Here is a 25,297-nt window from a genome sequence, read left to right as displayed (position 1 = left end):
ATTAAACTAACCAACAATATATAAAGTAGTTACAACAATGTCTACATAATAAAATAGTACTCAAATAATAATAAAACATTTCATGGTTCATCTGCCTTATGAGCAATTTATTTAAAGAAATCTATATATACAGTATTAGGTATTTATACTGTGATATTACTATTTGTAGTGCCATTTTTATTATTTGCATTATTTGTATTACTTCTTTCATTATTAAGGTGTAATTTTTTTATTAGAAGTCTTCATACACTCAGTGTTTTTATGTGCTTTGTTTGAATGTTTTAATATTTTAACAAACTGGCAGATGGGCCAATTACTATTTAACATCTTGGTGGTATTCTACATCTTCCATCACTTAAACTTATGTAATATCTAATAAAACTGTTTTTGCTGCATGTACTACTACTAAGATACTCCTACTGTGCTTAACTAGTATATATATATATATATATATATATATATATATATATATATATATATAGAGAGAGAGAGAGAGAGAGAGAGAGAGAGTGTTTCAGTTCTCCATAAATTAAGGACTTTTATTGTGAAGGTGAAACGCTCCTTCACTTGGCCCGGAAGTAACCTCCTCGTTTTCTCGAGATTCCTCCAAGCAGCGCTGTTGGTCGAACCTAAACCAAACATATTGTTCAAATGTTATTAATGTGTCACCGTGACTGTTTAAAAATAGCTTTAACGTTTACACTGTAATGCCCGTTGCCTCCACTTACACGGCCCCTGTCGGGTTTAACATGGCGCACGCGGACGAAATCGCCAAGTTGTGCTACGAGCGTTTCAACCGGCTTCCCCGGAGAGGGAAGCCTGAGCCGGGCAGAGAGTGGACCCTGCTGGCCGCTGTGGTCCAAATCACCCGGTGTGCTGACTCCGACACAGGTTGGACAGCGGAATGAAGCTGCAACATTACAAACATGTTTCATGTTCTTCTTATGTCAACAACGTTTAATAACACAAATGAGCTTTTCTTTACATAACTATACATTTTCCTCCACCGTATCTAATACAACACGGTAACGTTTAGCTAACGTTAATGTAAAACGTTACATTCAAAACCGACCCATAGGAAATGTAACAGTAAATGTACCTAAACCAACAGACTTCAAGGGTGAGCAGGAGACAGTAAAGGACCAAATCACTTGTACAAAGTAGCAGCTCAACAAAGAAAAACAAATAAGAACACAAAAAGTAGAAATTAAAAATGTGTAGAAAAAGTATTGAATATAAAACGAGATGAATTCTGTTCTAATCAAAATCTTTATTTCCTCACAGTTGAGAAGGAGGTTGTGTCTCTGGGAACTGGGACCAAATGTATTGGACAGACCGCTATGAGTCCTAAAGGTGTGTGCTGGTGATCAATTGTTTCTGTCCTTCTTTATGTGTCCAGTGCTCGATGTCTCCGTCTCACACACAGAGGGTTTATTTCTTTGGCGCATGTGAGAATATGTGTAGGCCTCCAGAGACATGTTGCCTTTATATGTTGTTTTGGAAAATTATACTCAATAGATGCATGGGTGGATTATGAGACAATGGGCCCCTGGGCACAGACGTGCAAAAGGCCCCACTGCCTCTCCTACATAGGAGCAAGAAACACACACTTTATAGTTGTTTAGCCTCTTTTTGTTGTTGTCTTTTTGAGTCTCCTTGGGGGCATTTTGCAGCTGTTTGGCATCTCTCTGTGGTTGATCTGGTCTCTTTTAGTCTTTTTTATGTCACTTTTTAGTTTTTTTATGTCTCTTTGAGGTTGTTTTGTGTCTTTGTGGTCATCTCATCTATGCCTAGATGGAAGTTTCTTTGTGAATACAACACAGGTTTTGCTGTTTAGTTGCATCGGACCTTTGATTAAAACAAATAAATTCTCAACCTGTGAAATGTTTGTCTTCATTTCTGAAAAAAACAAACCTTTACATCAATTTGTCGGTTTTCTTTCTCTTGAATCCCTCAACCATTTAGGGGACATACTTAATGACAGCCATGCAGAAGTCATTGCCAGAAGGGGATGCATCAGGTGTGTATTTGTTCTGAATGTTTATGAGTATCCCTTATAACTCTGGTTCTCCATGCTGATGCTTGAGCATGCACAGCATTAGCTATATGAATCTACCACACTGTGTCTGTGTGTGTGTTTGTAGGTACCTGATCCAGGAGCTGCACAGGGCTGTGAGTGGGGGGACCAGCTCTGTGTTCTGTCCGGCGGATCAGCGGGGGAAGTGGAGGCTTCGGCCCGGAGTTTCCTTGCTCTTCTTCACCAGTCACACTCCCTGTGAGTCCAGTATGCTAACCGGCTGTCTGGTTCACCTCCAGCTGCTTGTGTGAGATTATTCCACAGGATTTTTTGCCATATATATTTTTCATTTGTTGCAATTTAGATATATGTATGTAAGTCACATATTTTGTCTGTGACGTAGTGCATGTGTTTTCCTTGATTACTGGGCTGTTGTTTTATTCATCTTAAATGTTTTTATTTTTAAAGAGTTTCTGTTTATTTTACTTCCTACAAAGAAGATGTTCTGAATACTGTCAGGGACTTTTATTCTCATCAGTGTGCTTTAATCCAAAAATAAAGGCTGAACCTTCTTGTGACTTACAAGGTGGTGATGCCGCCATCATCCCCATGATTGACAGCCAGTCTCAGCCCTGTCCCCCTGTCACATCTGTAAAGAGCCACGAAGGAACTGATGGAAGAGGAGGCCAGAAAAGAGAAGCTGAGGTACCAAGTGAAGGAAAACATGTTAAACGTCCCCGTCTGGAGGGACAGGAGACGGATCTGTGCGACGGAGGAGACGCAAAACAATCCCTCCTTTCAAATTCACCCAAAAATGAAAATCCATCGCAGAGTCAGCCCGCAAAAACACCTGGCCCCTCTGACAGCGCGGGACCACATCCCCAGGTGCTGGACGTTCACAGGACGGGGGCCAAGTGCGTCTCTGGCGGCCCAGCCGACCCCCTGCGCCCCGGGGTGGGGTACCACAGCACAGGGGTGCTCCGAGTGAAGCCCGGACGAGGAGAACCGACCCGGTCCCTCTCCTGCAGCGACAAGCTGGCCCGATGGGGGGTTCTGGGCTTCCAGGGCGCGCTGCTGTCCCACTACCTGCAGGAGGCGCTCTACTTCAGCACCGTGGTGGTGGGGGAGTGTCCATACAGCCAGGAAGTGATGCAGAGAGCTTTGGTTACAAGGTAAGGAGGGACGCTGAAACAATAAGCAAATTAATTAAATTCAATTCAGTTTATTTTGTATAGCCCAAAATCCCAAATTACTAATTTGCCTCAGAGGGCTTTACAATCTGTACACATGCGACATCCTCTGTCACATCGGCACAGGAAAAACTGCCCTAAAAAAACCTATGGGAAGAAACCTATGGGAGAGCTACAGAGGAGGGATCCTTCTCCCAGGATGGACAGAATGCAATAGATGTCATGTGGACAGAATTAACAACATAACAGAGTTACAACACATTCAATGTATATGACATAAATTATTCATATAATCACAGTAGTAAGCAGAGTAACGGAGGAAAAAATGAAGACTACTTATAATAACAGCAGCAATGACTATAGTAGAATTATAATGATATAGGGAATAGTATTAGTAATGTGACTAATAATAATAATGGTCGTAGCAGTGGGTCTCAGCCGGGTCACAGCAGGAGGCACGACCACGGTCCAGGTACCACAACGATTCATGGAAACCTGCGAGGCGAGAAACACAAAGACTCCAGGGTGAAGCAAAGCAAATAAGCGTAATGGTACAGGAACTAATAATATTAATGTGACTAATAATAATAGTGATTTAGATATTTAATTCACAAACATGTTGTGAATTAAATATATTTGAGGTTCGCACTGTTTCTTAAATCAAGAACTTTTAACATCCCACCTTGGTGTGGAAAAGCCTGCATTCTCTCTCATAGAAGTGTATGAGAAAATGACTCTACTTCTCTCTTGATTTATTCCCTCAGTAAACATTGTAAACATGAGTTTATGGTCTCAATCTCTAGTTTCAAGTCTTATTCAATACAGCATGATGTTCATTTAGTAAATTATGGTCCATTTAGAGTCAAATAGACCATAAAGCAGGGCATGTAACAGTCCATATATGAACACTTAAGTTCACTGGTAGCAAAAAAACAAGATGGTGACGGCCAAAATGCCAAACTCAATCCTACTGTATTTTGTGTCAGATCTTTTTTAGCTCCGCCCCCCTAAATTCAGCATACCATGATGATGGCTGCATTCTATTTCGGCGTACAAGCCTCAGCATCATTGTACCACACAGAGCCATCATTAGTGTGGTTAGACTCAGCTGTACTTCTGCTGTTGTGATCAGTCAACTATCTTCTATGAGAGCTTTGTGTGGGCCTTACATCAGAGTGTGTGCTGCAAATGTTCAACTGTGTACGACTTAGTGTGGAAGCACGTATTGCATCATGTGTGAAAATCCCCTAAAGAGATAATGGTAAAAAGAGTGACACAGACCAATAAACGTTAATCATGAATTATGTGAGAACAACGCACCAAATACAAGTACCAATTAAATATTTCAACATGATGGAATGGTGAGAGACATTTAGACCGACTTACTAAGTTTATCACACCCTTTTTTCTTACAACATGGTGTTAATCAGTAGAGGAAAGTAACCAAGTATATTTCCTCAAGTACTGTACAATTTATATTCTATTTTTAGAGGTAAGATTTTTACTTCACTAGATTTTAGTATTATGCTGAGGAAAAACATGTGCGGATAATAGATATGATAGATGATTAGATATAATATTTATAAGTATGAGTATATGTAACACCCAACAGTAAAATACAGTGAATAAAATTAGCTCTTTTGCAGCCAACATTAAGATCCCGTCCAGGGTAAACCCTGCCTTCACCCAATGACAGCTGGGATCGGCTCCAGCCCCCCCGCAATCCTTAACAGGATAAGCTTTAATGGATAATGAATAAATTAATAATGTAACCACTAAAAAGATTATTTGGCTAAATGTGAGTACTTTTATACTGTAAGCACATTTTCCTGATTATACACTGTCATACTTTTACTTAAGTAACAAAGTAACAAATTCGGTCGCGTCTCATCAAGTTGGCTTTGGAGGCGAGATTGTTATAATTATCGTCATGCATACATCATAATTTAGGCTTTATTTATTAATGTAATAGTAGCCAGATGTATTGATGCTGAACATCCACACTGTTACCAGCTTGTGTATTTGTCCTGTGTGAGGATTCCATTATTCCTCACCAGTCGCTGTAACTTAAACAGTGTTGGAGTATAGTGGAGGTCTATTTTTTTCAGTGGTAGGGAATCAGCAGACTGTCTTCATTGTAGTCCTCCCCTCCTCCCCAGGTGCTCCCATGTGACGGACCTCCCAGCTGGTTTCTCTGTGTGTCCACCTGAGCTGCTCCAGTCCGGCCTGGAGTTCCCCTTCAGCCAGGCCCAGACCGAGCTCCGACACCAGGCCGGACAGGGACGCATCTCCTCCTGTGGAGCAGGTAGGATCATCACGCACACACACACACATTTCAGTCTGAGGGACCAGACAGGTGCAGCGACGCCGCATTCACGTTGTATAGGAATTACGGTTATTAGCAGTTTCTGACTTATAAACGGCACAGTGTAAACATCCAAGTCTTATTTATGATCAGAAAACCCTCGAAAGCTTTGACTTGTGCCTGAAAACCATACAAAAGTCCATTGTTTGAGGTAATTGAACATAAAGTAAGGGATATTGAATTATATTGTCAAACACGGTATTTAACCCTAACAACTTTATCTCTGAAAGCAACCAACTGTCAGACGACCTGAACACTAGCAAGCCTTAAACCGCTGAATCTTTCCCATTGATCCCATGTTTTAAGTAGCGGTAATTAAACCAGCATGGCGTGCATTCTCCCAATTCTACAACAATGTGCTGAAGGATGTCTAATGGTCCAAACTGATCATTGGTTATAAATTTAAGTCAATGTTTGGTAAAAAGCACTCATGGTCACTGTGTTGTTTTTATTGTTCTGAGTTGTTTGAACTCATAAACTGAGTGTGACAGATGCTTATGATGTTTATGTTGTCGGCCATGAGCGAGTACCGGGAAGTAAGTTCTACTTATTCCGGCTGTTTGGGTCACCTGACTTTTCTGTCATCTTTGAAAACTATCACAAAGCTGGTCATCATGTCCACCCCAACAGTATGATGAATATATGTATCACTGCTACCATTCCACCACTGAACCTTTTAGAGCCGACGGCATTCAAATGTCTGGTTGTATCATGTTCTCTAGCCCGCTCACTGATAGCACACAGATCTGTAAAGTCACTTTGTTTAGGTGGCATTCTCCATCTTTGGTGGTTAATACCTTATGTGCGAAAGTACTACGCAGTATTAGGCTGAAGTCCTACACAGACTTAATACGTAATATCCAAGATTTCATGGACACAAGCCAGGACCAGTAGTCTGTACCCACTTTGCAAACACATCACTAAGGCTGATGAGGCTACACACACAACTACACAACCCAACAACTACACTCTGCTACAACATACGCACAGCACACTCACCTCTCTCTCTCTGACCGACACACATGCACACAGTTTCTCACCAAAGGCACAGGATATAATTTGTCCAAAGCAGGTCCATTTAGGTCCACTAACAGATGTGAAGACAGGCTCGCTTTGATAAACCAGCAGTACATCTGGCAGGCTGTGTCTTTTAGGGTGAAAAATCCTCCTTCACAATCACTATTCATATTTTAGAATACATGTTTTGCAATTGCTGGGCATTAGTACGCTTTTTAAAAAGACAAGATACAATTGCAAGTGACAAATAATTGTTTTTTGAGTCCAAGTGGGTCTCAAGTGTAAATCAAGTGTATTTGACACAGTGTTAATACTTCACCTACTTTCAGTTAGATTTTTATCTAGTTCTGGTTGAAATGTGCGCTGAACACAAATCTTGTTTTTCTCTGTCACTTGTAATAATCTTTAATTTCCTCCTGCCGTGGTTCCCCTATTGTTCATAGGGGTGGCCAGATGTAAACAAAAGCCCTAATATGAATATCAGGAATTCTGTTATGCTATTGTAGTATGTAGGCTAGTTGAAAACTATATCAATATGAGAGACAGAGGGTTGCTTGTAATAAAACACATCACAAAAACAACATCAAACCGTCTTAAAACATACATTAGAGACATGGCTCTACTGCACTACGATGTATCGGAGCTCAGCAGCTTGATGGAGGCTGGAGCAAACAACAGCTACCAGCAGTTGGCTTTGCATTTTGGCACACAGAGTCTTCTTCCCGATGTCAGGGATCCAAATTCAGAGAAGATGTATAGAGTCTGCAATGATCTGTGTTGCTTGTGTCTGGGGCTGTGATGAGCCCTGGGACCGAGATGCAGTGAGAAAAGCCCACCTGTGTTTCAGCCATCAGCTGGTGTAATGTGCCCGAGCGGCCACTAGATGTCACCGCCAACGGCTACAAACACGGAGTCACCAAGAAGGCCTTGGGCACAGCTGGAGCCAGGTAGAGCCAACTCTCTCAGTCCATCACACATTATCATGATATAAAGGAGAGGTCACTGTTGTCACGATATAGACTATTCATCAACACCAAAACTCATGATACTCATGCATGTTTGTGTCTTCAGGTCTCTCCTGTGTAAACTGGAGCTCTTCCATTCCTTCCTGTCTGTGGTGGCGGCCACTGATCCTGAAGCACTTCCTGACTCCCTCAGGTAACAAACAGTAGACTCTTTGATTATGTCATTGTGGTTTTTAAACTGCCTTAAACAACCCAAAACAACAATGAAGACCTCCGAACAATTGGATCTGGCTTTCATCAGTTTGTCCGTGTGGGAAACTCTCGTCTCATCTCTCTGCTGCTTAAAGCGCTTGGGATGACACAACAAATACTGTGTTTGTGTGTTTTTGTGTGTGTGAGTGTATGCATGTGTGTGTGCTGTGGCTGGGTCTTTGTGTGTTTGACATTTAGTGCTCACATTTCATCTGTTATTCTCCACGTTGTGCATCCAGGGTCTTCCCTGTTCGTGTGTGTGCGTGTGTGTGTGTGTGTGTGTGTGTGTGTGTGTGTGTGTGTGTGTGTGTGTGTGTGTGTGTGTGTGTGTGTGTGTGTGCGTGTGTGCTAAAGCTGAGGATCCTCTCCACAAGGAGAACAGTGGTCTCTCTGTTCATCAGCTTTTTAGCAGATAACCTGATCCCAGTGCAGTCTTACGGCTTACACACGGACACAATGACAGTGGTGTGTCTGGTGAGGAGAGACTACTGATCACAGGGAGTGTCCATGTATCTGCGTTGTGTAGTTATTTGACGGGACATAAATCATTGCATAAAGCAGACAGACACTCTGGCCACGTCCACACTAACCCGTTTTCAAATGAATCCGCATATCTTTTTCTCCGTTTGCACCGAGCGTCCACACTACACAGCGTTTTAGGGCACCGAAAACGAATAAGTTTGAAAACGCCGTGTTTTCATGATAGTGTGGATGACTGAAAACGAAGAAGTCCGAAAACGATGACGTAGGCACCGGCGTTCGCTATGTAATTGGTTCTTAGCAGTTATGACGTGTCATTCCCTGATTCGTCACCCCCTTACCACGTGACCCCTTTCCGTAAGAGAACAACAGCAACAGCCTTGATACCGATCGACTACCAGATTAATTCAACATGGATAATGTGGTATTTGTTACAAATGTTTGTACATAGACGTTCAAACTTGTAGGGACTTAGGACCCAGGGGAGCACAGGTGACCCATGGCAACCCGGAGGGGGTTAGCTGTCTTTGGCTTCAGCTGGAATCAGCTGTTATGGAGAGATTAGAGGGGCGTGGCCTTACCAGCCTTATGGAACGGACTAATGACGTACTAGTGTTGACCAGATGTATGGACCCATAATCTAGTAAACTTCGTTTAATGACTGTTCATTTAAAGTACATGTGCTGTCTGTGTGGGAGAGACAGAGTTAGACCTGCAGTGTTGTAGCTAAGCTTGAAAAATAAAACTTCTAAAAACTTCCACGAAATGTGTCTGTTTGAGTTCATGGAGGAAGATATTAGAGGAAGTTCTTAAGTATCAAGCACGACGAGTATCAAGAGTAGTGTAATCGTATTATCTGTAACCAAGCAACCAATGTACTTCCTGTTTACACCGGCATGCGCATGCCCAGTGTACGTGAATAGTCACATGATATTCGTTTTCAGGGGAGCAAGTCTGGACGCACATAATTTCGAAAACGATGCTGAAACGCATGTGTGGACGGAGATCTTAAAACCCCGTTTTCATTTGAAAACAAGTGAAAACGGGTTAATGTGGACGTGGCCTCTATCTGCACCAGGTTGTGTTCCTGATGCGGTAAAGTAACCTGATTAGGAGTTGGCACTCTAACCTTTTTGCTGCAGACCTTTTGGCATTGCATGAAAAACACTAATAACATGAACGGTGGCTCTGGATGAGGGGATTTAGAATCATTTGATTTTTCCTCCCAGGTTGAATTTACAAATACAAAACTGTGTTCATCAAGTTATTGAGCAAAAAAACAAAAAACTCTGGTTGTAAATGGTTTTCACGGTTGGGTCGTGTCAATATGTTGTTTCTGGGTTTTTTTTTATTGGTTTTATGACAATAAGAAAAAAACAGAATATCACTAGACATATCCTTTGGTTACAATACCTGCACAAATTACAATAAAATAGCAATAATCTAAATTAAATACCATAAATACAGTAAATTAAAAAATAGCAAACCAAAAGCAACAAACTGAAAGGTTAAGTTAATTAAAAGTCTCACAAAAATGAAAATAAAAATGTTACTATTACAAAGGAGCTGAGCAGGGTAAAGAGACATTTGATAAGTGGCCCTGATGGCATTCAATGGGACTTTCAGTGTAACACAAGCACTCTCCGGCTGAGCATAATGGATGTTTGTATTCATGCAGAGAGCACTGATGGAATTTAATCTTTTGGAATGGAAGGAACTTCCAAAATGAATACATGTGAGCATTATTATGTGTCAATGGGCCCTGGACACAGACATGCATACAGCCCCAACACCTCACCTACAGCAAGACTTCTCTTTGTAGTTGTTTTGCATCATTGTGTAGTTGCCTTGTGTCAATCAGTGGTCATCTTGTGCCTCTTTTTTAGTTGTTTTCAGCCTCTTAGGAGTTGTTTTGAGTGTCTTTGTAGTTTGAGTCTCTTTCTACTTGTTTTGTGTCTTTTTGCAGTTGCTTTGTGTCACTTTGTTGCTGTTTTGTCCTTTTCATAGTCGTTATGAGTGTCTTTGCAGCTGTTTTGCATCTATTTGTAGTTGTTGTGTATCTTTTTGTAGTAGTCTTGTGTTTCTTTGTAGTTGCTTTGTTTGTCTTTGTGGTAATTCTGTGCCACTTTTTTAGTTGTTTTCAGTTTCTTAGTAGTCGTTTTGATTCTCTTTGTATTTACGTGTCTCTTAGTAGTCGTTTTGATTCTCTTTGTATTTACGTGTCTCTTTGTAGTTGTTTTGTTTCTCTTTGTAGTTTTTTTCTCCTTTTTTCTAGTCTTTGTGAGTGTCTTTGCAGCTTTTTTGCATCTCTCTTTACTTTTTTCCCCCTCTTTTTCAGTTGTTTTAAGACTCAGAAGTTGTTTTGAGTCTCTTTGTATTTTTGAGTGTCTTTGTAGTTTTGAGTCTCTTTGTAGTTTTGAGTCTCTTTGTAGTTTTGAGTCTCTTTGTAGTTGCTTTGTATCTCTTTGTTATTGTTGTTTTCCCCTCCTATGTAACACACGTGACTTTAGCTTTCATTAATTACAGTATTTGTTGGATCATGTATACAGAACCAAAGTGTGAGCATAACTGTGTTCCTCCCCTCATGTTTTTATGTGTATCTGTTCAGGAGAACAGAGCTGAAGACCTACTGGGACTTCAAACATGCTTCCCACTCGTACCAGCAGGCCTGGCAGCAGCTGCACAGCCAGGCGTTCCCTCTGTGGCCACGCAGTGACCGACATCTCCTGCTCTTCCACTGAAACGCCACTCTGCAGCTGAGAAAGTCCTCGCCGGCGGTCCAGCTTGCCTGTTGGGTCCAGCTGGTCAGCGAGGTTTGAGGTCTGGATAAATATTGTCTGGCTATATTGGACTCTCCACAGCCCAGGACACCCTGCTCCCTCATGCTGGTCACAAGAGGTTGCTGACCGCCCGCTCTGTGTCCTCAGATGACGGTTTTATTTTCATAATGTATGTGTGAGACATGTCGTGACTGCAGCCGGCTAGTGTTCTGGTTTTGAAAAACCCAGTGGAACCTGTACCTGTCCTCCCACAGACCAAGCATTCTTGTGAGACCAACTGACAACAGTAATGATCACTCAGGACCAGCGTGCTCACAATTCATGTCAGGGTAGATTCCATTCTTCACCAAACTCATTTATAAAGACAGAGAACAAGTCGGACCTGCATTTTTCTGCAAAGGTATGTCCCTCATGGAAGACGGCATACCAAATCACCACAGGGACTGAGGACCATTTGTTTCATTGCTTTAGCTCAGCAGATTCCACTGACGAGTAACGACCCACTTGGGCTCAGCACCAAACAGCATGTTGTAAGTTACGACCAGGGAGCTTTACAGTGTGTATTCAATGTCATTCACACTCCTCTGCAGTAGAGAGTTTAAGAGATTTAGAGGTGGTGATTTTAAGGGTGCGTTTTAAATGTTCTTTTAATTGTTTGCATACATTTAGCAGGCGATGCTCAGGAAAATAACCGGAGTATCTCTCTGTTCATTTGAATGTTTTTCACCCTATGTAAGAAAACAACAGCCTTTTTATGTTCACAAAAAGTGTGGCTCAAAGTCTTAAGCCAGGCAAGCCGCTCTGTGATGATGTTTGCCAGGTGGAATGTCTACCATTGCCACCATCTTTGTTCAGCGCGTTAGTATGCTATCAATTGCTAATTAGCGCTAAACACACAGTTATAGTCATTTATTTCAAACATTATCCCGATGCCGTTATAGGTCCTGTTTTCTTCACAAACTTGCTTTGAGATCACATACTGTGATCTTATCTCTAGCTTGCTACATAAACATGAACGTGAATTAGCTGCAGCTATGAGCCATTGGCTAAGACTAGAACAAGGCAATACTGACCTGTGATTGGCCCAATGTCTGAAAACACAACCAAGAGGGGGTGCAAAAATCTATTTTTTTCTCAAATTAATTGAATTACAACATGCCGCCCCCAAAAAACCTGCCTTAGAACATGAGTGTCTGTGCATGAGTATCCAATACTTGTTGAGCATGGCTACACTAGTATTATGTCCTAGATGGTCTACAGGAAGTCTGGGAGAGTAACCCTGGTGGAGACATCACTACAAAATCATTACAGATTAGGTTACGAACAGGGGTCATAAAGTGTGAAAGGCAGGGAGGATATTATAAAGTGAAGCTGCAGAGATGCATTATGGGGAATTGAATGAAGAATTTATATTTATGGCAGAAACCATAATTTAAGCCATACTACTTTTGTACTTCAAAATACCTTTTTTTTAACTTGGCATACTACTTACATTACCTGTAATAGTACGACAATATCTCAAATGTGCATAATTGCATAAAACATAAACAACTTTAAGACAGTGATGTGAAAAATACATTTTCCTCCTTTTAATCCTTTGTTCCTTTGTAAATTGTAAATGTATCTGCATGCTAAATGTGCTAAATGTTTTGTTAAAATCTCTCTCTTCTCTTTCTGTAAAACAAAAATAATTTTGAATCATCTTGAACTTGGGGTATTTATTTTAATCTACCCAATCAAATGTCATTCTGGGCGACCAGCAAACCCCACCATCATATAAAACCCCTGACGTTAGCTTATGGGTCCCTCTAGTAACTAAACCACACCCACTTATTCCGTTTCACATTACAGACGCTTGAGACGCTCTAAGTGTTTCCTGTGACCTCATTTCGTGCGAGATGCAAAAAAGGGTACGCACATGTATAGCATTACTAGTGCGCCGCGGTAACGTGAGCCGAGTGTAAAGCAAAGCAGGCTCAGCAGGTCATTCTAGAGTCTAGAATCTAGACATTCCTCTCCTCTGCTAACTCTAAGCACGTAATTAACAAAAATCTGTTTCAACAAAGGCAGTTATGTAATGGGCCTTTCCCCTCACACAGAGATGTCAGTGTGTAACTCTGGTAACCATAGTAACGTCTCCTAAACGGTTGGTTTTTAGTGCTAGCTGGGCTGAAATAAAAGACGCACGCCTTCATGTAGTCGAAGATAGAAGTTGTTTGTCTCTCCTTTCCTGTAACTTCTACAGTATTAGTATTTATTTATGTTCATAAAAGAACAGAGACGGAACATGAAAGAAGGGTTTTGCACTCAACTCCTTTATTTCTTAGAAATGTATGACTTGATAGTCTCAAAAATGTGTCAGTTGTTTTTCTCCTCAAATTTGCCAATTTAATCTTGGAATTTTTTTCTCTGAATTTCTTTAGCTACAATGGTTGTAATAAGCGTAGATGACCGCTTAGAGGCAGACTGGAAACGGGCAGAGGGACAGAGACGTAGGATGTAAAAACAAAGGTCCTGAGATCCGAGTCGAAAACCAGGACTCTGTGAATATATGGCACGTGCTGTAGACACTTGGCTACCAAACTTTCATTTTCCAAGAAGTAGCAAGTGAAAGTGTTGGAAGAGAAAGTTATTAGAGACATATTATTCATATCCCTCATTAATAAGACAGAAACACCTCCCGATTCCTTTTACATTCGTTTTTATTGGTCAGGTCTTCCAGCTACCTTACCTTTTTCAGATATCTAAAATTCCTTTATGCCTTTAAGATATATTAAACATACAACACTGACGAAATAAAACAACACTGAATATCATAGCATTCCATCAATATATTACACATCTACATACCATGTTTGAAAGCTACAACCGGCTTGGTGGGGCACAAATATGAATACTACCATGTGGTCAAGTAAAGGGTGAAATGCAGCCAGAATGTCAGCGTCACCTGAGTGGTTCTGAGTTTTTACTGATCTGAGCAACACTTTACTAGAAGTATCTGAAATGTGAATTCCTCTGCTGCAAATTTTAACCATGGCTTATGAGCACACAGATCATTAAACGGGCATTTAATCATTAACGTGGGAAAGCACAATAAAAAACACCAACCATTTTATTAACCAACATTTCCGCTTAGATCTGTGTGTTTTAAGCTTTACGACTTAAATAGATTGTGTGCAGGGTCAGGGTCTAATACAGCGTGTCTTTTCCAAGGAAAAAGGAAGGAAAAAAAAAAAAGTTAAAAAGTAACACGTCATAATATTTCTAATGTTATTAGCTGTTTGTGTGCTGATGGCTCACGGTGTATCAGCGGCTGTCCTCCTGAACACAAACTGACAAGTTGTGGAAACAGAAAATGTGGAACAGATAATTCCACAGACAGTTCCCCCGTGATGACAACGTAAGAAATATCACAAGTCGACACGATAAACAGGTAAAGTTTTGCGCCCCCCCCCCCGACATCCATCCAGCCAACATGATGTGCAAATTGATAAGAGCCGGGCTGGGAAGCACTCAGAGAGACATCCTATTGGCTGGAGCTGGACACAATTTACACCGGCTGACTCCTCACCAGCAGCTTCCATCCACCATCCTCCACCGTCTCAGCAGTGTCGGCCGCCATCTTTCTTTCTCTCACATGCCTACAGTCATTCTCTCAGCCTATCGTAGCACAGTGTTCCTGTGGCATTAATGTTAAATACTGACGTTTTTATACATTATATGACGAGCCATACAAATACATCCATAATGTGGTTTATGATTCTGGTTGTACGATTATTCTTAAGTCTGCTGAACACAAATATCCGTGACAACAAAGATGGACTGACGCAAAATGGAGCCTGATCGGGTAATGATTGACGAGTGTGTGTGTGTGTGTGTGTGTGTGTGTCAGAGCCTAAATAAGTTTTCTTTAAAAGTTTAATACTAATGGCAATATGAGAATGAATGATTTGCCTATAATGTGCCTTCTTACTCTTATTTTAACGGCAGTGTTGACAATATTTCTCCACACGACTAACCTTTTAAAACAACGATCGTGACCAGAGACCCGTCTTTAAAAGTCAAGCACGTCAAGCCAGTTTGTAACCTGTTTATTGTAGCATGTCGGTTGAGTTCATTTCCACCATAAATGTGTTTTATAGTATCAAAAGTTGACCGTAAATAACTGTGCCAAGTATGTAGGTGCATTACTTGTGTAACACGTAAAACGGCCAATGTTTAATACATGGTGCACCAGTGTATGTCGGGCCCTACTGTGTGTGTGTGTGTGTGTGTGTGTGTGTGTGTGTGTGTGCGTGTGCGTGGCGTTAACCCCGTGTTGTATAAAAGGCCTTGTAACCAAAGGTGTTCTCTCCGCTGTAGGCCACGTACAGGAAGCCGTCCTCGTCCTTCTCCTTGTCGTACAACTGGCCCATAGTCAGACTGCAACACACAGCACACACGGCATTTAATTACAATCGATTATATTATATATTATATATATATATATATATATAGATATGTATGAGTCTGTGAAGACAAACGCCTTAAATAGTGGTTGTTTTGTGCTAAGCGACAGAATTTTGAAGTCCGTTTTACATGCTAAAACCTACAGCTGCCCTAAAAGGACAAAACACATTCAAAAAGCAGAAGCACAAACATTTAGGAAATGCTTTCCAATTAAAAAATGCTGTAGATACAACAAGTCTAGGCCGAAAAATATTTCATTGTAACATTATACCACCATGTGGTACTACCACATGCTGAAGGATATGGGGCAGGAACAGTAGATCTTCACTTGTTAAAGATGGAGGAGGCAAACCTTGAAGAAACCAGCAAGAATTAGCTAGAATTTGAATAAATATGATTAAAAAAAATGACTCCCCTCCCTTCAGGCCTCCTTCCAAAGCCACTCCATGAAATATTGCTGCGGTACCAGGCAGAAACCTTTGGAAAGTGAAGCCAATGCTTAAGTTCCTTATACTTGCACAATAAAGCTGCATTCTCTCTACTGTCAATCAGGGGGCAACTCCTCTGGTTGTATAGAAGTCTATGAGAAAATGACTCTACTTCACTCTTGATTTATTCCCTCAGTAAACATTGTAAACATTAGTTTATGGTCTCAATCTCTAGTTTCAAGTCTTCTTCAATACAGCATGATGTTCATTTAGTAAATTATGGTCCATTTAGAGTCAGATATACAATAAAGCAGAGTATGATTTAGTACGGGCTTCTGTGATTGACATCTCACTAATGTTATTGTAACAACTGAGCTTTTTGTCCAAAATGTCTCCTATTCCTCCATGATCTACATTTGAGGATGTTTAAGTTTTAAACAGGCGCTATTATGCTATTTTCCGGGTGCATATTTTTATCTCAAGTTACAGTTACAACATGTTTACATGCGTTAATGCTCATAATCCTCCTTGTTTTTCTCATCCTGGCTGTCCTTTTCTCACCCTCTCTCTGAAATGCTCCGTTGTAGCGCTTGCTCCTCCCTCCAGAGTCAGCTAGCCCGCTCTGTTGTGATTGGTCAACGTTTCACATTTCAAAAAACTCTTCCTCCGGAGCTTCAGCTCCGTCTCTCTCTTTTGCTGTTTGAGGGCCAAACTAGCCGGAGAGTGTTAGGTGACTTCTGTAACATTGTGACCTCATAAAGTTACAGAAGTGAAGAAGAGAATTCAATCGAGCCGTTTCAGGCAGCTCAGGAGCTTCTGAGGGGGAGGGTAACTCCTTTTAGGCGTGGACTTCAGGTTTTACATCTACGGACCTTTTACATGTACAAAAATATATATATAACACATTAAAGAAGAGGGGAAAAGTGGAAAAGCATAATAGGGCCACTTTTGGAACAGCGCTGGTGGATTGGGAGTGCATTTGTTTTTGTGAATACTACTCAATGGATCCATTACTACATTTAAAGAGAGCACAGCATTTTGGGAATAACCCTTTCTTGCTGTCTCACCAGAGTCAGATACAACTTATAAATCTCATAAATGTGTCTCTACCAGAGCAGCGTCTCTACGTCACTCCTCCGCAGGCCAAACATGAAAAAAAAAAAACTACATGCAGCCGTGAGTGTGAGCCAGTTTCCCCAAGAGAGGCATTATGGATAGAATGCAGAGGTCTGGATAGCAGGTCAGATTCCTCAGATACAATGCATGTATATGCATAACTAAAATAGCTGTGGGGGATCTGATCAGTGTAAATTGAGAGTGCAGGCGTGGCTTCATTCTCTTTCACAGGGAGATCGATTACCAAATACTAGGGGCTCATATGTTTCTGCTCCTCAGTAACCCAGAGGGACAGATAAACGCCCGGCACATAGTACACAGGTGGATGGAGAAGTAACACTAGCTAGAGCGTGGAGAGGGGTTTCCAACATTTTGTCCATCCTCGATTCATATTAATTGGGTAGACAAAATATTAGCAACAACACAAAAAATGAACGATTAATTTCAGGATTTGTGTGCATTAGTTTTAGATGGGTGTATCCAATAAACTGGTAATTAAGGGTTCATCAATACATATATATATCTGCATTAAGCTATGGCTGATTTTTGGTCTATTGGCTCGGATTAAAATTCTTAACAGCAGTGTGTAATATGATATAAACAATCAGTGGCCCTCTAGAGAAAACTGCTTCAAGTCAATCGGAAAATCCATCCATCCATCCATCTCCTTCCGCTTATCCGGGGCCGGGTCGCGGGGGCAGCAAGCTAAGGAGGGTCCTCCAGACGTCCTTCTCCCCAGCAACACTTTCCAGCTCCTCCTGGGGAACCCCGAGGCGTTCCCAGGCCAGACGAGATATATAATCTCTCCAGCGTGTTCTGGGTCTACCCCGGGGCCTCTTACCAGTTGGACGTGCCTGGAAAACCTCTAAAGGGAGGCGTCCAGGAGGCATCCTGATCAGATGCCCGAGCCACCTCAGCTGGCCCCTTTCAACGCGAAGGAGCAGCGGCTCTACTCCGAGCTCCCTCCGGATATCTGAGCTCCTCACCCTATCTCTAAGGCTGAGCCCAGCCACCCTACGAAGGAAGCTCATTTCGGCCGCTTGTATTCGCGATCTCATTCTTTCGGTCACTACCCAAAGCTCATGACCATAGGTGAGGGTTGGAACGTAGATGGACTGGTAAATCGAGAGCTTTGCCTTTTGGCTCAGCTCCTTCTTCACCAAAACGGTCCGGTACAACGCCCGCATCACTGCTGACGCTGCACCGAACTGCTGTTCCACGTCCAGGACGGAATCCGCATTGCTCCTCCTGAATCTGAGGTTCGACAATCGGACGGAGCCTCCTTTCCAGCACCCTGGAGTAAACTTTCCCGGGGAGGCTGAGCAGTGTGATACCCCTATAATTGGAGCACACTCTCCGGTCCCCCTTTTTGAAAATGGGAACCACCATCCCGGTCTGCCACTCCACAGGCACTGTACCCGACTTCCACGCGACAGTGAAGAGACGTGTCAACCAAGACAGCCCAACAATGTCCAGAGCCTTTAGCATCTCCGGTCGAATCTCATCCACTCCTGGCGCTTTGCCGCTGAAGAGCTTTTTAACTACCTCAACGACCTCCGCCAGGCATATGGACGAGACTTCCCCTGAGTCTTCAGACTCTGCCTCTTCCACAGAGGACGTGTTGGTCGGGTTTAGGAGTTCCTCAAAGTGTTCTTTCCACCGCTCGACAATATCCCCAGTCCGGGTCTGCAGTTCTCCCCCTGCTGAGCACAGCCTGAGAAAAGCCCTGTTTCCCCTTTCTGAGTCGTCTCACGGTTTGCCAGAACTTCCTTGAGGCCATTCGAAAGTCCTTCTCCATGGCCTCGCCGAACTCCTCCCACACCCGGGTTTTTGCCTCAGCAACCGCCGCAGCTGCAGCCCTTCTGGCCAACCGATACCTGCCTGCTGATTCAGGAGACCCCTCGGCCAACCAAGCCCGAAAGGCCTCCTTCTTCAGCTTGACGGCCTCCTTCACCGCTGGTGTCCACCAGCGGGTTCTTGGATTGCCGCCACGACAGGCACCGATCGCCTTCCGACCACAACTCCTAGCAGCAGCTTCCACAATGGAGGATTTGAACATGGCCCACTCGGATTCCATGTCCCCAGCCTCCCCGGGATGCAAGAGAAATTGTTCCGGAGGTGGGAGTTGAAGACCTTGCGGACAGGATCCTCAGCCAGACGTTCCCAGTTCACCCTCACTACACGTTTGGGTTTACCGGGTCTGTCCGGCAGCCTCCCCCGCCACCTGATCCAACTCACCACCAGGTGGTGATCAGTTGACAGCTCTGCTCCTCTCTTCACCCGAGTGTCCAAGACATATGGCCGCAGGTCTGATGACACAACTACAAAGTCGATCATAGACCTTTGGCCTTGGGTGTTCTGGTACCAAGTACACTTATGAACCTCCCTATGCTCAAACATGGTGTTTGTTATGGACAGTCCATGACTAGCACAGAAGTCCAACAACAAAGCACCACTCGGGTTCAGATCGGGCAGGCCGTTCCTCCCAATCACACCCCTCCAGGTTTCTCCATCGTTACCCACGTGAGCGTTGAAGTCTCCCAGAAGAACTATGGAGTCCCCAGTCGGCGCCCTTTCCAGAACACCACCCAAGGACTGCCGTTTGGTGCATAGGCACAAACAACAGTCAGAGACTTTCCTCCTGCGATTCCCAGTCGCAGAGAGGCGACCCTCTCATTCTCCGGGGAGAACTCCAGAACAGCGGCGCTCAGCCGGGGGCTTGTGAGTATCCCCACACCCGCCCGGCGCCTCTCACCCTGGGCAACTCCGGAAAAGGAAAAAGTCCAGCCCCTCTCCAGGAGTTTGGTTCCAGAACCGGTGCTATGCGTGGAGGTGAGCCCAACTATATCTAGCTGGTAGCGTTCCACCTCCCGCACCAGCTCCGGTTCCTTCCCCGCCAGAGAGGTAACATTCCACGTCCCTAGAGCTAGTCTGTGATGCCGGGGGTCAGCACGCCCAGGTTTCCGCCCCAGCCTGCCGCCCAGCTCACATTGCACCCGACCCCAATGCCTATCCCTGCGGGTGGTGGGCCCACAGGGTGGCGGCACGATGTAGCTTTTTCGGGCTGGGCCCGGCCGGGCCCCATGTGCCAAGGCCCGGCCACCAGACGCTCACCGGCGAGCTCCCCTACCAGGTCTGGCTCCAGGAGGGTGCCCCGGTTTCCCTATTCCGGGCGAGGTGCCACAACCTTGTATCGTCCGATTCATTGAGGTTTGGTGAATCGCTCTTAGTCTGACCCCTCCCCCGAGACCACTTTGCCTTGGGAGACCCTACCAGGAGCTATTGCCCCCGACAACACAGCTCTCAGGATCACTGGGGCACACAAACCCCTCCACCACGAATCGGAAAATCTTTAAACTAAATACTTCAGATATTTTGCATATTTTTTTGGACACATTTGTGGAGTTATGCTTCTGGCCTCTGTATCGGTGTTTCCAACGGCTGTGATTGGATGACATCTAAGTGCAAAAGTTGCTTGGAGATGTGTGCAGCCGATGAGGTCACTATTGGTCTGCTTTCCCTGATGTTCTAATCAAAGACTGTAAGAAGTACTACCAAATGACCAAAAGATTAAAATGAACTTTCATGAACTTAAAACCCCCTGTGATAGGGTTAAAGTTCTAAGACAAAAAAAAAGGACAAAACCCAGACCTGACAACGCCATGGAAGTGACCTGTCAATCACAAGGTAGCCACGCCCTTAAAGCATACCCTGCCTTATTAACTATTATACTTCAAAACGGACCATAATTTACTAAATGAACATCATTCTGTATTGAATAAGACTTGAAACCAGAGATTGAGACCATAAACTCATGTTTACATGCAAGCTAATGCATTTTAGCATTGGCTTCTTCTTTAAGAACCAGAGGTTGGCTGCTTTGGTTCTGATATAGATTTATGTGAATTGTGCAGTGTTACCAGAAAAGTCACTTCACAGAATTATGCAAACCTCTTTTGCTGCTCTGTCTTGTAACAGATAATGGTTTATTATCATTCAATTATTCAAATGTTTATTCTGAGAACTGACCAAAATTACTACGAGGAAATAAGACTATCAGCAAAAAGCTAAGAGCCACTCAAGGCCTATGTGATGCATTTAACATGGTGTACCAGCTGGGTACTTTGGGGTACACATGCTTTGGTGCTTCACGACACAAGTGATGAAGATTGAAAACAGGAACAATTCTGCGATTAAGATTTCACTAACTGTGTTTCCATTCAGTTGTCAAGCTAGCTTCTGAAATGTTGTAAAAAAAAATGTGAATTACGAGCTTCTCCATCATTTGGTTTGGAGCAAATAAACTCGGCTATACAGCGTACTTTGTTCAGAAGATGGCACTTTAAACTACACATGGTGATAATCCACCAGTAAACACAGTAGAAGAAGTAGAGGTTGCGAACAGGAAACAAAACAGGTCACGTAACATTCGCGAATTGGTTTCATCGAGCAAATTTTAAGGGTTCTTTCATGTCAGCTAGTGTTCCCCATGTTTGATGTTGTCTGGAGACCAAGACAAGGATCCATGCATTATGGGATTATTTTGAAAGAAGTCAACAGCTGAAAAAGCCAGTCAGTCCTGAGTTAAACGTTCACTACATCAACTCTTTTTTGGACAAAGCCAAAAAACACCTGAAACGAAACTTTCTGCCCAAGTTTTCTGGAATTTTGCAGTTTCCTTTACTGTGATACATCAATACGTTCATAAAGATACGTGAATAGAAACACAGCTTCTGTCTTACTTTATTCCGCTATGCGACGGCGATCTGCTGCTCTCACCTGGATTGGGGGACTGTTTTGTCGACAAAGAGGAAGATGGCTTTCTCTGATGGCAGCTGAATGCGTTTCCTGATGATCCACATGAACTGGGCCACTGTGATGTCAGAGGGCACCAGGTACTTCCTCTTATCGATGTCCACTATCTGAGAGCCGGAGACCTTCTCCACTATCACCTGGAGCACATGCATTAACGGAAAAACTGGGTTTTAACACTGTGTGGTATGGCACGCTCTAATATGCAGTTTTCCCAGGTTTATGAATGTTAGTTGCATGAGAATTTTTTTTTTTTAATAGATTGATTCATCAACTTTATTTCAAATGTGGATGAAGAAGAATATTTCATTAGATAAACACAAACCATCTAGTTTTTTTTCAACAAATGTTCAAATCCCACAAGTAGGAAACAATCCTATCCAGCTGCCATTGGAATCCAATTCTACAAATACTATAGTACTAATAATATTAGTTTAGCCGGATCTTTATATGACACTGTGCAGAAATACAGGGTTCAAACAGAATGTGGAGGACTATATTTGGGTGAGGACAAAATATATATATTTAGTTGCACATACAGACTTTTTTATATATTATCCAGTATGTGTGTTATTATGATTTTAGTTATACATGTGCAAATTTAATTTTGACTACATTAGAGCGGTCATCCTGGGCCGGACCTCAGGTTGGGAACCAATGGTCTCAAAATGAATATCAATATTTTAGCAGTTCTACCATGCTCTTATTCTCAATGCCCTGCGGTGTTGAGCCCAGTGTCTCTTGTGAGGTCTAACAATGCAGTGAGCCTTTAACAATAGGAGGAACCAGTCTTCCTTTGAAGCAGATGCAGAATGCAGAAATTGGGTAAGGGGATTGAGTTAAACAGGCTTTGCCATCCACACAAAAGGCCCTGGGTGTGTGTTTTTTGGGTTTTATAAACAGGGGAAAACCCACGAATACCTCTCCCTACTCCATATATCTCAGTTTGCACATTCGAGTGAAGGGTCCACCACATTGAGGGCCATCCCAAACAAATTAACAGGAAGTGGAAGTGCAACAGCGTTTTGAGTTCATCATGGAAGATGCTGCAAACGATTGTTCCTCTCAACTACCTGAACAAACGTACACTGCTCAAACTTAGACAGAAATTCAATATTGTCATAGAGATATCAACGACTTAAAGGTTACACTGTATTAAGGAAAAAAGGGGGAATCTAGAAAACGGTAGTTCAATTGATTGTTAAGTGTATTCATAGAGACTGTTGCAAAGAACGAGAAGTTCATAAACATCAGAAGTAAAAACAAGAAGAGGTTTACCAAAAAAAGAAATTCCAACAAGGAATTATATTTTTTTTTAATTCTTGAGCGCTCTGAACCTTTGCACATCCATTAGAATTCACCTCTACCAACAGATACATTGTCCACATAAAAAAATAGGCCTATTTAATAATTATTTTTAATATTTGTATTGACAAATTTTTGTAGTCTATACGTATATTTCTTGTAAATGCACCAAACAAAGCAAACTCCTTGTATGTGAAAAGCTACTTGGCAATGAACCAGATTCTGATTTCACTCCATAGGCCTAATGCCTATTTTATGTGGAGTGGATGTAATGACTCCACTGTTCCCTCACTGTCAATTATTACTTGTGTAACGGTTGCTGCTTGATGCACAACTATGGTTGGACAAACGGAGTGTTGAGGTGGTGGAGGGGGTCTGGTTTGAGAAAGGCCCTATCTGTACCCTTAACGCCCATCCCATCCCAACCCCCTGTCCCCTCCTACTCACCGGTACTCTGTCAGGATATTTGTTGCGTATTTTGGCTGACTCCACACATCGGTGCTCTGAGGGAGAGACGGGGAAACAAACAGGATGTCAGGATTAAAAGGGATGAGTGAGGCCTCCTGGGAGCCTCTCGTGCTGTTTACTGCCAAACACAGCCAAGCCCATTCTGTAGGTGCTCCATGTATAGGATCAAGCCCAGCATAAAGACACCTGAACAGAGGAGTGGATGCAACTATGCACCAAGTCAAAGTGTGATTATCTTCACTAATTTTGGTAGTGATCCTAATCACAACATTCTTAATCAAGTGATACTAAACATGTTGGTTCTTATCACTATCAAATAGTGATAGTGCCTCTATTCCTATGCTTTGTGGGCAGGACCAGATGCAGCAGGCAGACACTGAACAGAGGCCGGAGAGGTGATTGACGATAAGATGTGGTGTGGTGGATCCATTTAGGTCCAGCACTTTGCACACTTTCATTAGCCCAGATAAGAGGCCTACTTTTGGCAGCGTTGCTTTAAATAAAGATGGTTGAGGTTAACTGAAGAGGACGTGGAAACGGGAAGCTCTTATGAACCTGCAAGACAAGCCTGCCCCAGCTAACTGAGTGTGGGCAGAACTTTACACCAAACTCCATTCAAAATTCTGGTAAATGAATAATCACCCTGAAACATTACACATGAAAACGTTAGTGGTACACGTTACAAGCCCTGGAATAAATATCAAGATGACACTCTTAAATTCGGCCCCCGCTTAGTACACAGTCACCACCAATTTCAACTACATATGAGGCTCTTATTTATTTATTTATTTATTTTGCTCGAAATTTTCGCTGTCTTTCGTCAGCAAAACGCCCCGGAGGACGGGCCTGAGCAGTGTGGAGCAATGTAAAAAAAAAAAAAAAAAAGGTTACTGTTGAGAGAAAGGGCTTCATTGTGGTGTAATGTTTAATTATGTTCTCCACTTAGCCATTTCCTACCAATATGTATTAGAGGCGAACTTAAATGGTCAGGTACTTGAATGGAGTTTGGCGGTGAAACGTCCCCATGCAAACACAAGACACGTTTTGGCCCCTGACCAACATGTATCAGCAACGTTACAGGTGAGCCGGATTACGACAGCGGTCATTACACGAGCAGTACCAACATGTTAGCATTTGTTGCTAGACATGCACCGTTAGCCGCTGTGGACCACCGGTCCGTGACAAACATGCGTTACTGCACCTATGTGGAATGATATGGCAGAACAGAAAGGAGGGCGCATGACATGACACGAGCATCTCTCGTTTCATAACAATCCAAACCCCGTTACCCAGGGAATGGTCCTCTTTAAACATCCATTTCATCTTTGCTGGATCCCCGCACTGAGGCGTGACGGTGGCGAGGAAAAGGCCGGCTTCTTAATCAGCGGATACTGTCGGCGTGATGCCCCACAAATTCCAGACGAAAGCGATCAACACAAAACGTCAACAATGTCTCTGCGCTGAGCCTCCAACTGTCTGTCGAGCTGTGAGGTGACGTCACTGTTTGAGAGCTGGGGGGTGGCGATGATGATGCTGCCTTCACGGTCTCCCGGAAACAATCGGTCCAGCAAATGCCGTGCTGTGGTGAAAGAAGTACTCGGATCCTAATCTTAAGTAAAAGCAGCGATGCCATTGTGTAGAATACTTTGTTAC

The 25,297-nt window shown here is 42.9% G+C and overlaps 2 protein-coding genes across 2 annotated transcripts; one reads left to right on the top strand and one right to left on the bottom strand.

Annotated features, from left to right (window-relative positions):
- Positions 1-570: 570 nt before the first annotated feature.
- adat1 (adenosine deaminase tRNA specific 1) lies at positions 571-13,266 on the top strand. Its single transcript, XM_054619992.1, has 9 exons — positions 571-891; positions 1,285-1,353; positions 1,966-2,020; positions 2,145-2,275; positions 2,604-3,189; positions 5,367-5,512; positions 7,437-7,536; positions 7,661-7,747; positions 10,895-13,266. The coding sequence occupies exons 1-9, from the start codon at positions 708-710 to the stop codon at positions 11,025-11,027; spliced, it is 1,491 nt and encodes a 496-aa protein (XP_054475967.1). The 5' UTR covers positions 571-707; the 3' UTR covers positions 11,028-13,266.
- A 2,033-nt stretch (positions 13,267-15,299) lies between these two features.
- gabarapl2 (GABA(A) receptor-associated protein like 2) lies at positions 15,300-25,223 on the bottom strand. The gene is made up of 4 exons (XM_054619708.1): positions 24,934-25,223; positions 23,624-23,679; positions 21,839-22,011; positions 15,300-15,488 (listed from the first exon to the last, which is right to left on the bottom strand). The coding sequence occupies exons 1-4, from the start codon at positions 24,965-24,967 to the stop codon at positions 15,374-15,376; spliced, it is 378 nt and encodes a 125-aa protein (XP_054475683.1). The 5' UTR covers positions 24,968-25,223; the 3' UTR covers positions 15,300-15,373.
- Between the last annotated feature and the right edge of the window lie 74 nt (positions 25,224-25,297).

This window comes from Anoplopoma fimbria, chromosome 19 (assembly GCF_027596085.1).
Source record: "Anoplopoma fimbria isolate UVic2021 breed Golden Eagle Sablefish chromosome 19, Afim_UVic_2022, whole genome shotgun sequence".
In the NCBI taxonomy this organism is placed as follows: domain Eukaryota; kingdom Metazoa; phylum Chordata; class Actinopteri; order Perciformes; family Anoplopomatidae; genus Anoplopoma; species Anoplopoma fimbria.
This window is presented reverse-complemented; position numbering and strand designations above follow the sequence as displayed.

Bases quoted from the DNA above. Each gene is read 5' to 3' on its own strand.
- adat1 (XM_054619992.1), top strand. From the start codon at position 708: ATGCCCGTTGCCTCCACTTACACGGCCCCTGTCGGGTTTAACATGGCG. The intron at 892-1,284 runs GTTGGACAGCGG...ATTTCCTCACAG, and splicing joins GTGTGCTGACTCCGACACAG to TTGAGAAGGAGGTTGTGTCT. The intron at 5,513-7,436 runs GTAGGATCATCA...CCTGTGTTTCAG, and splicing joins CATCTCCTCCTGTGGAGCAG to CCATCAGCTGGTGTAATGTG.
- gabarapl2 (XM_054619708.1), bottom strand. From the start codon at position 24,967: ATGAAATGGATGTTTAAAGAGGACCATTCCCTGG. The intron at 23,680-24,933 runs GTAACGGGGTTT...TCTCTCCCTCAG, and splicing joins TAAAGAGGACCATTCCCTGG to AGCACCGATGTGTGGAGTCA. The intron at 22,012-23,623 runs GTGAGTAGGAGG...CATGTGCTCCAG, and splicing joins AATATCCTGACAGAGTACCG to GTGATAGTGGAGAAGGTCTC.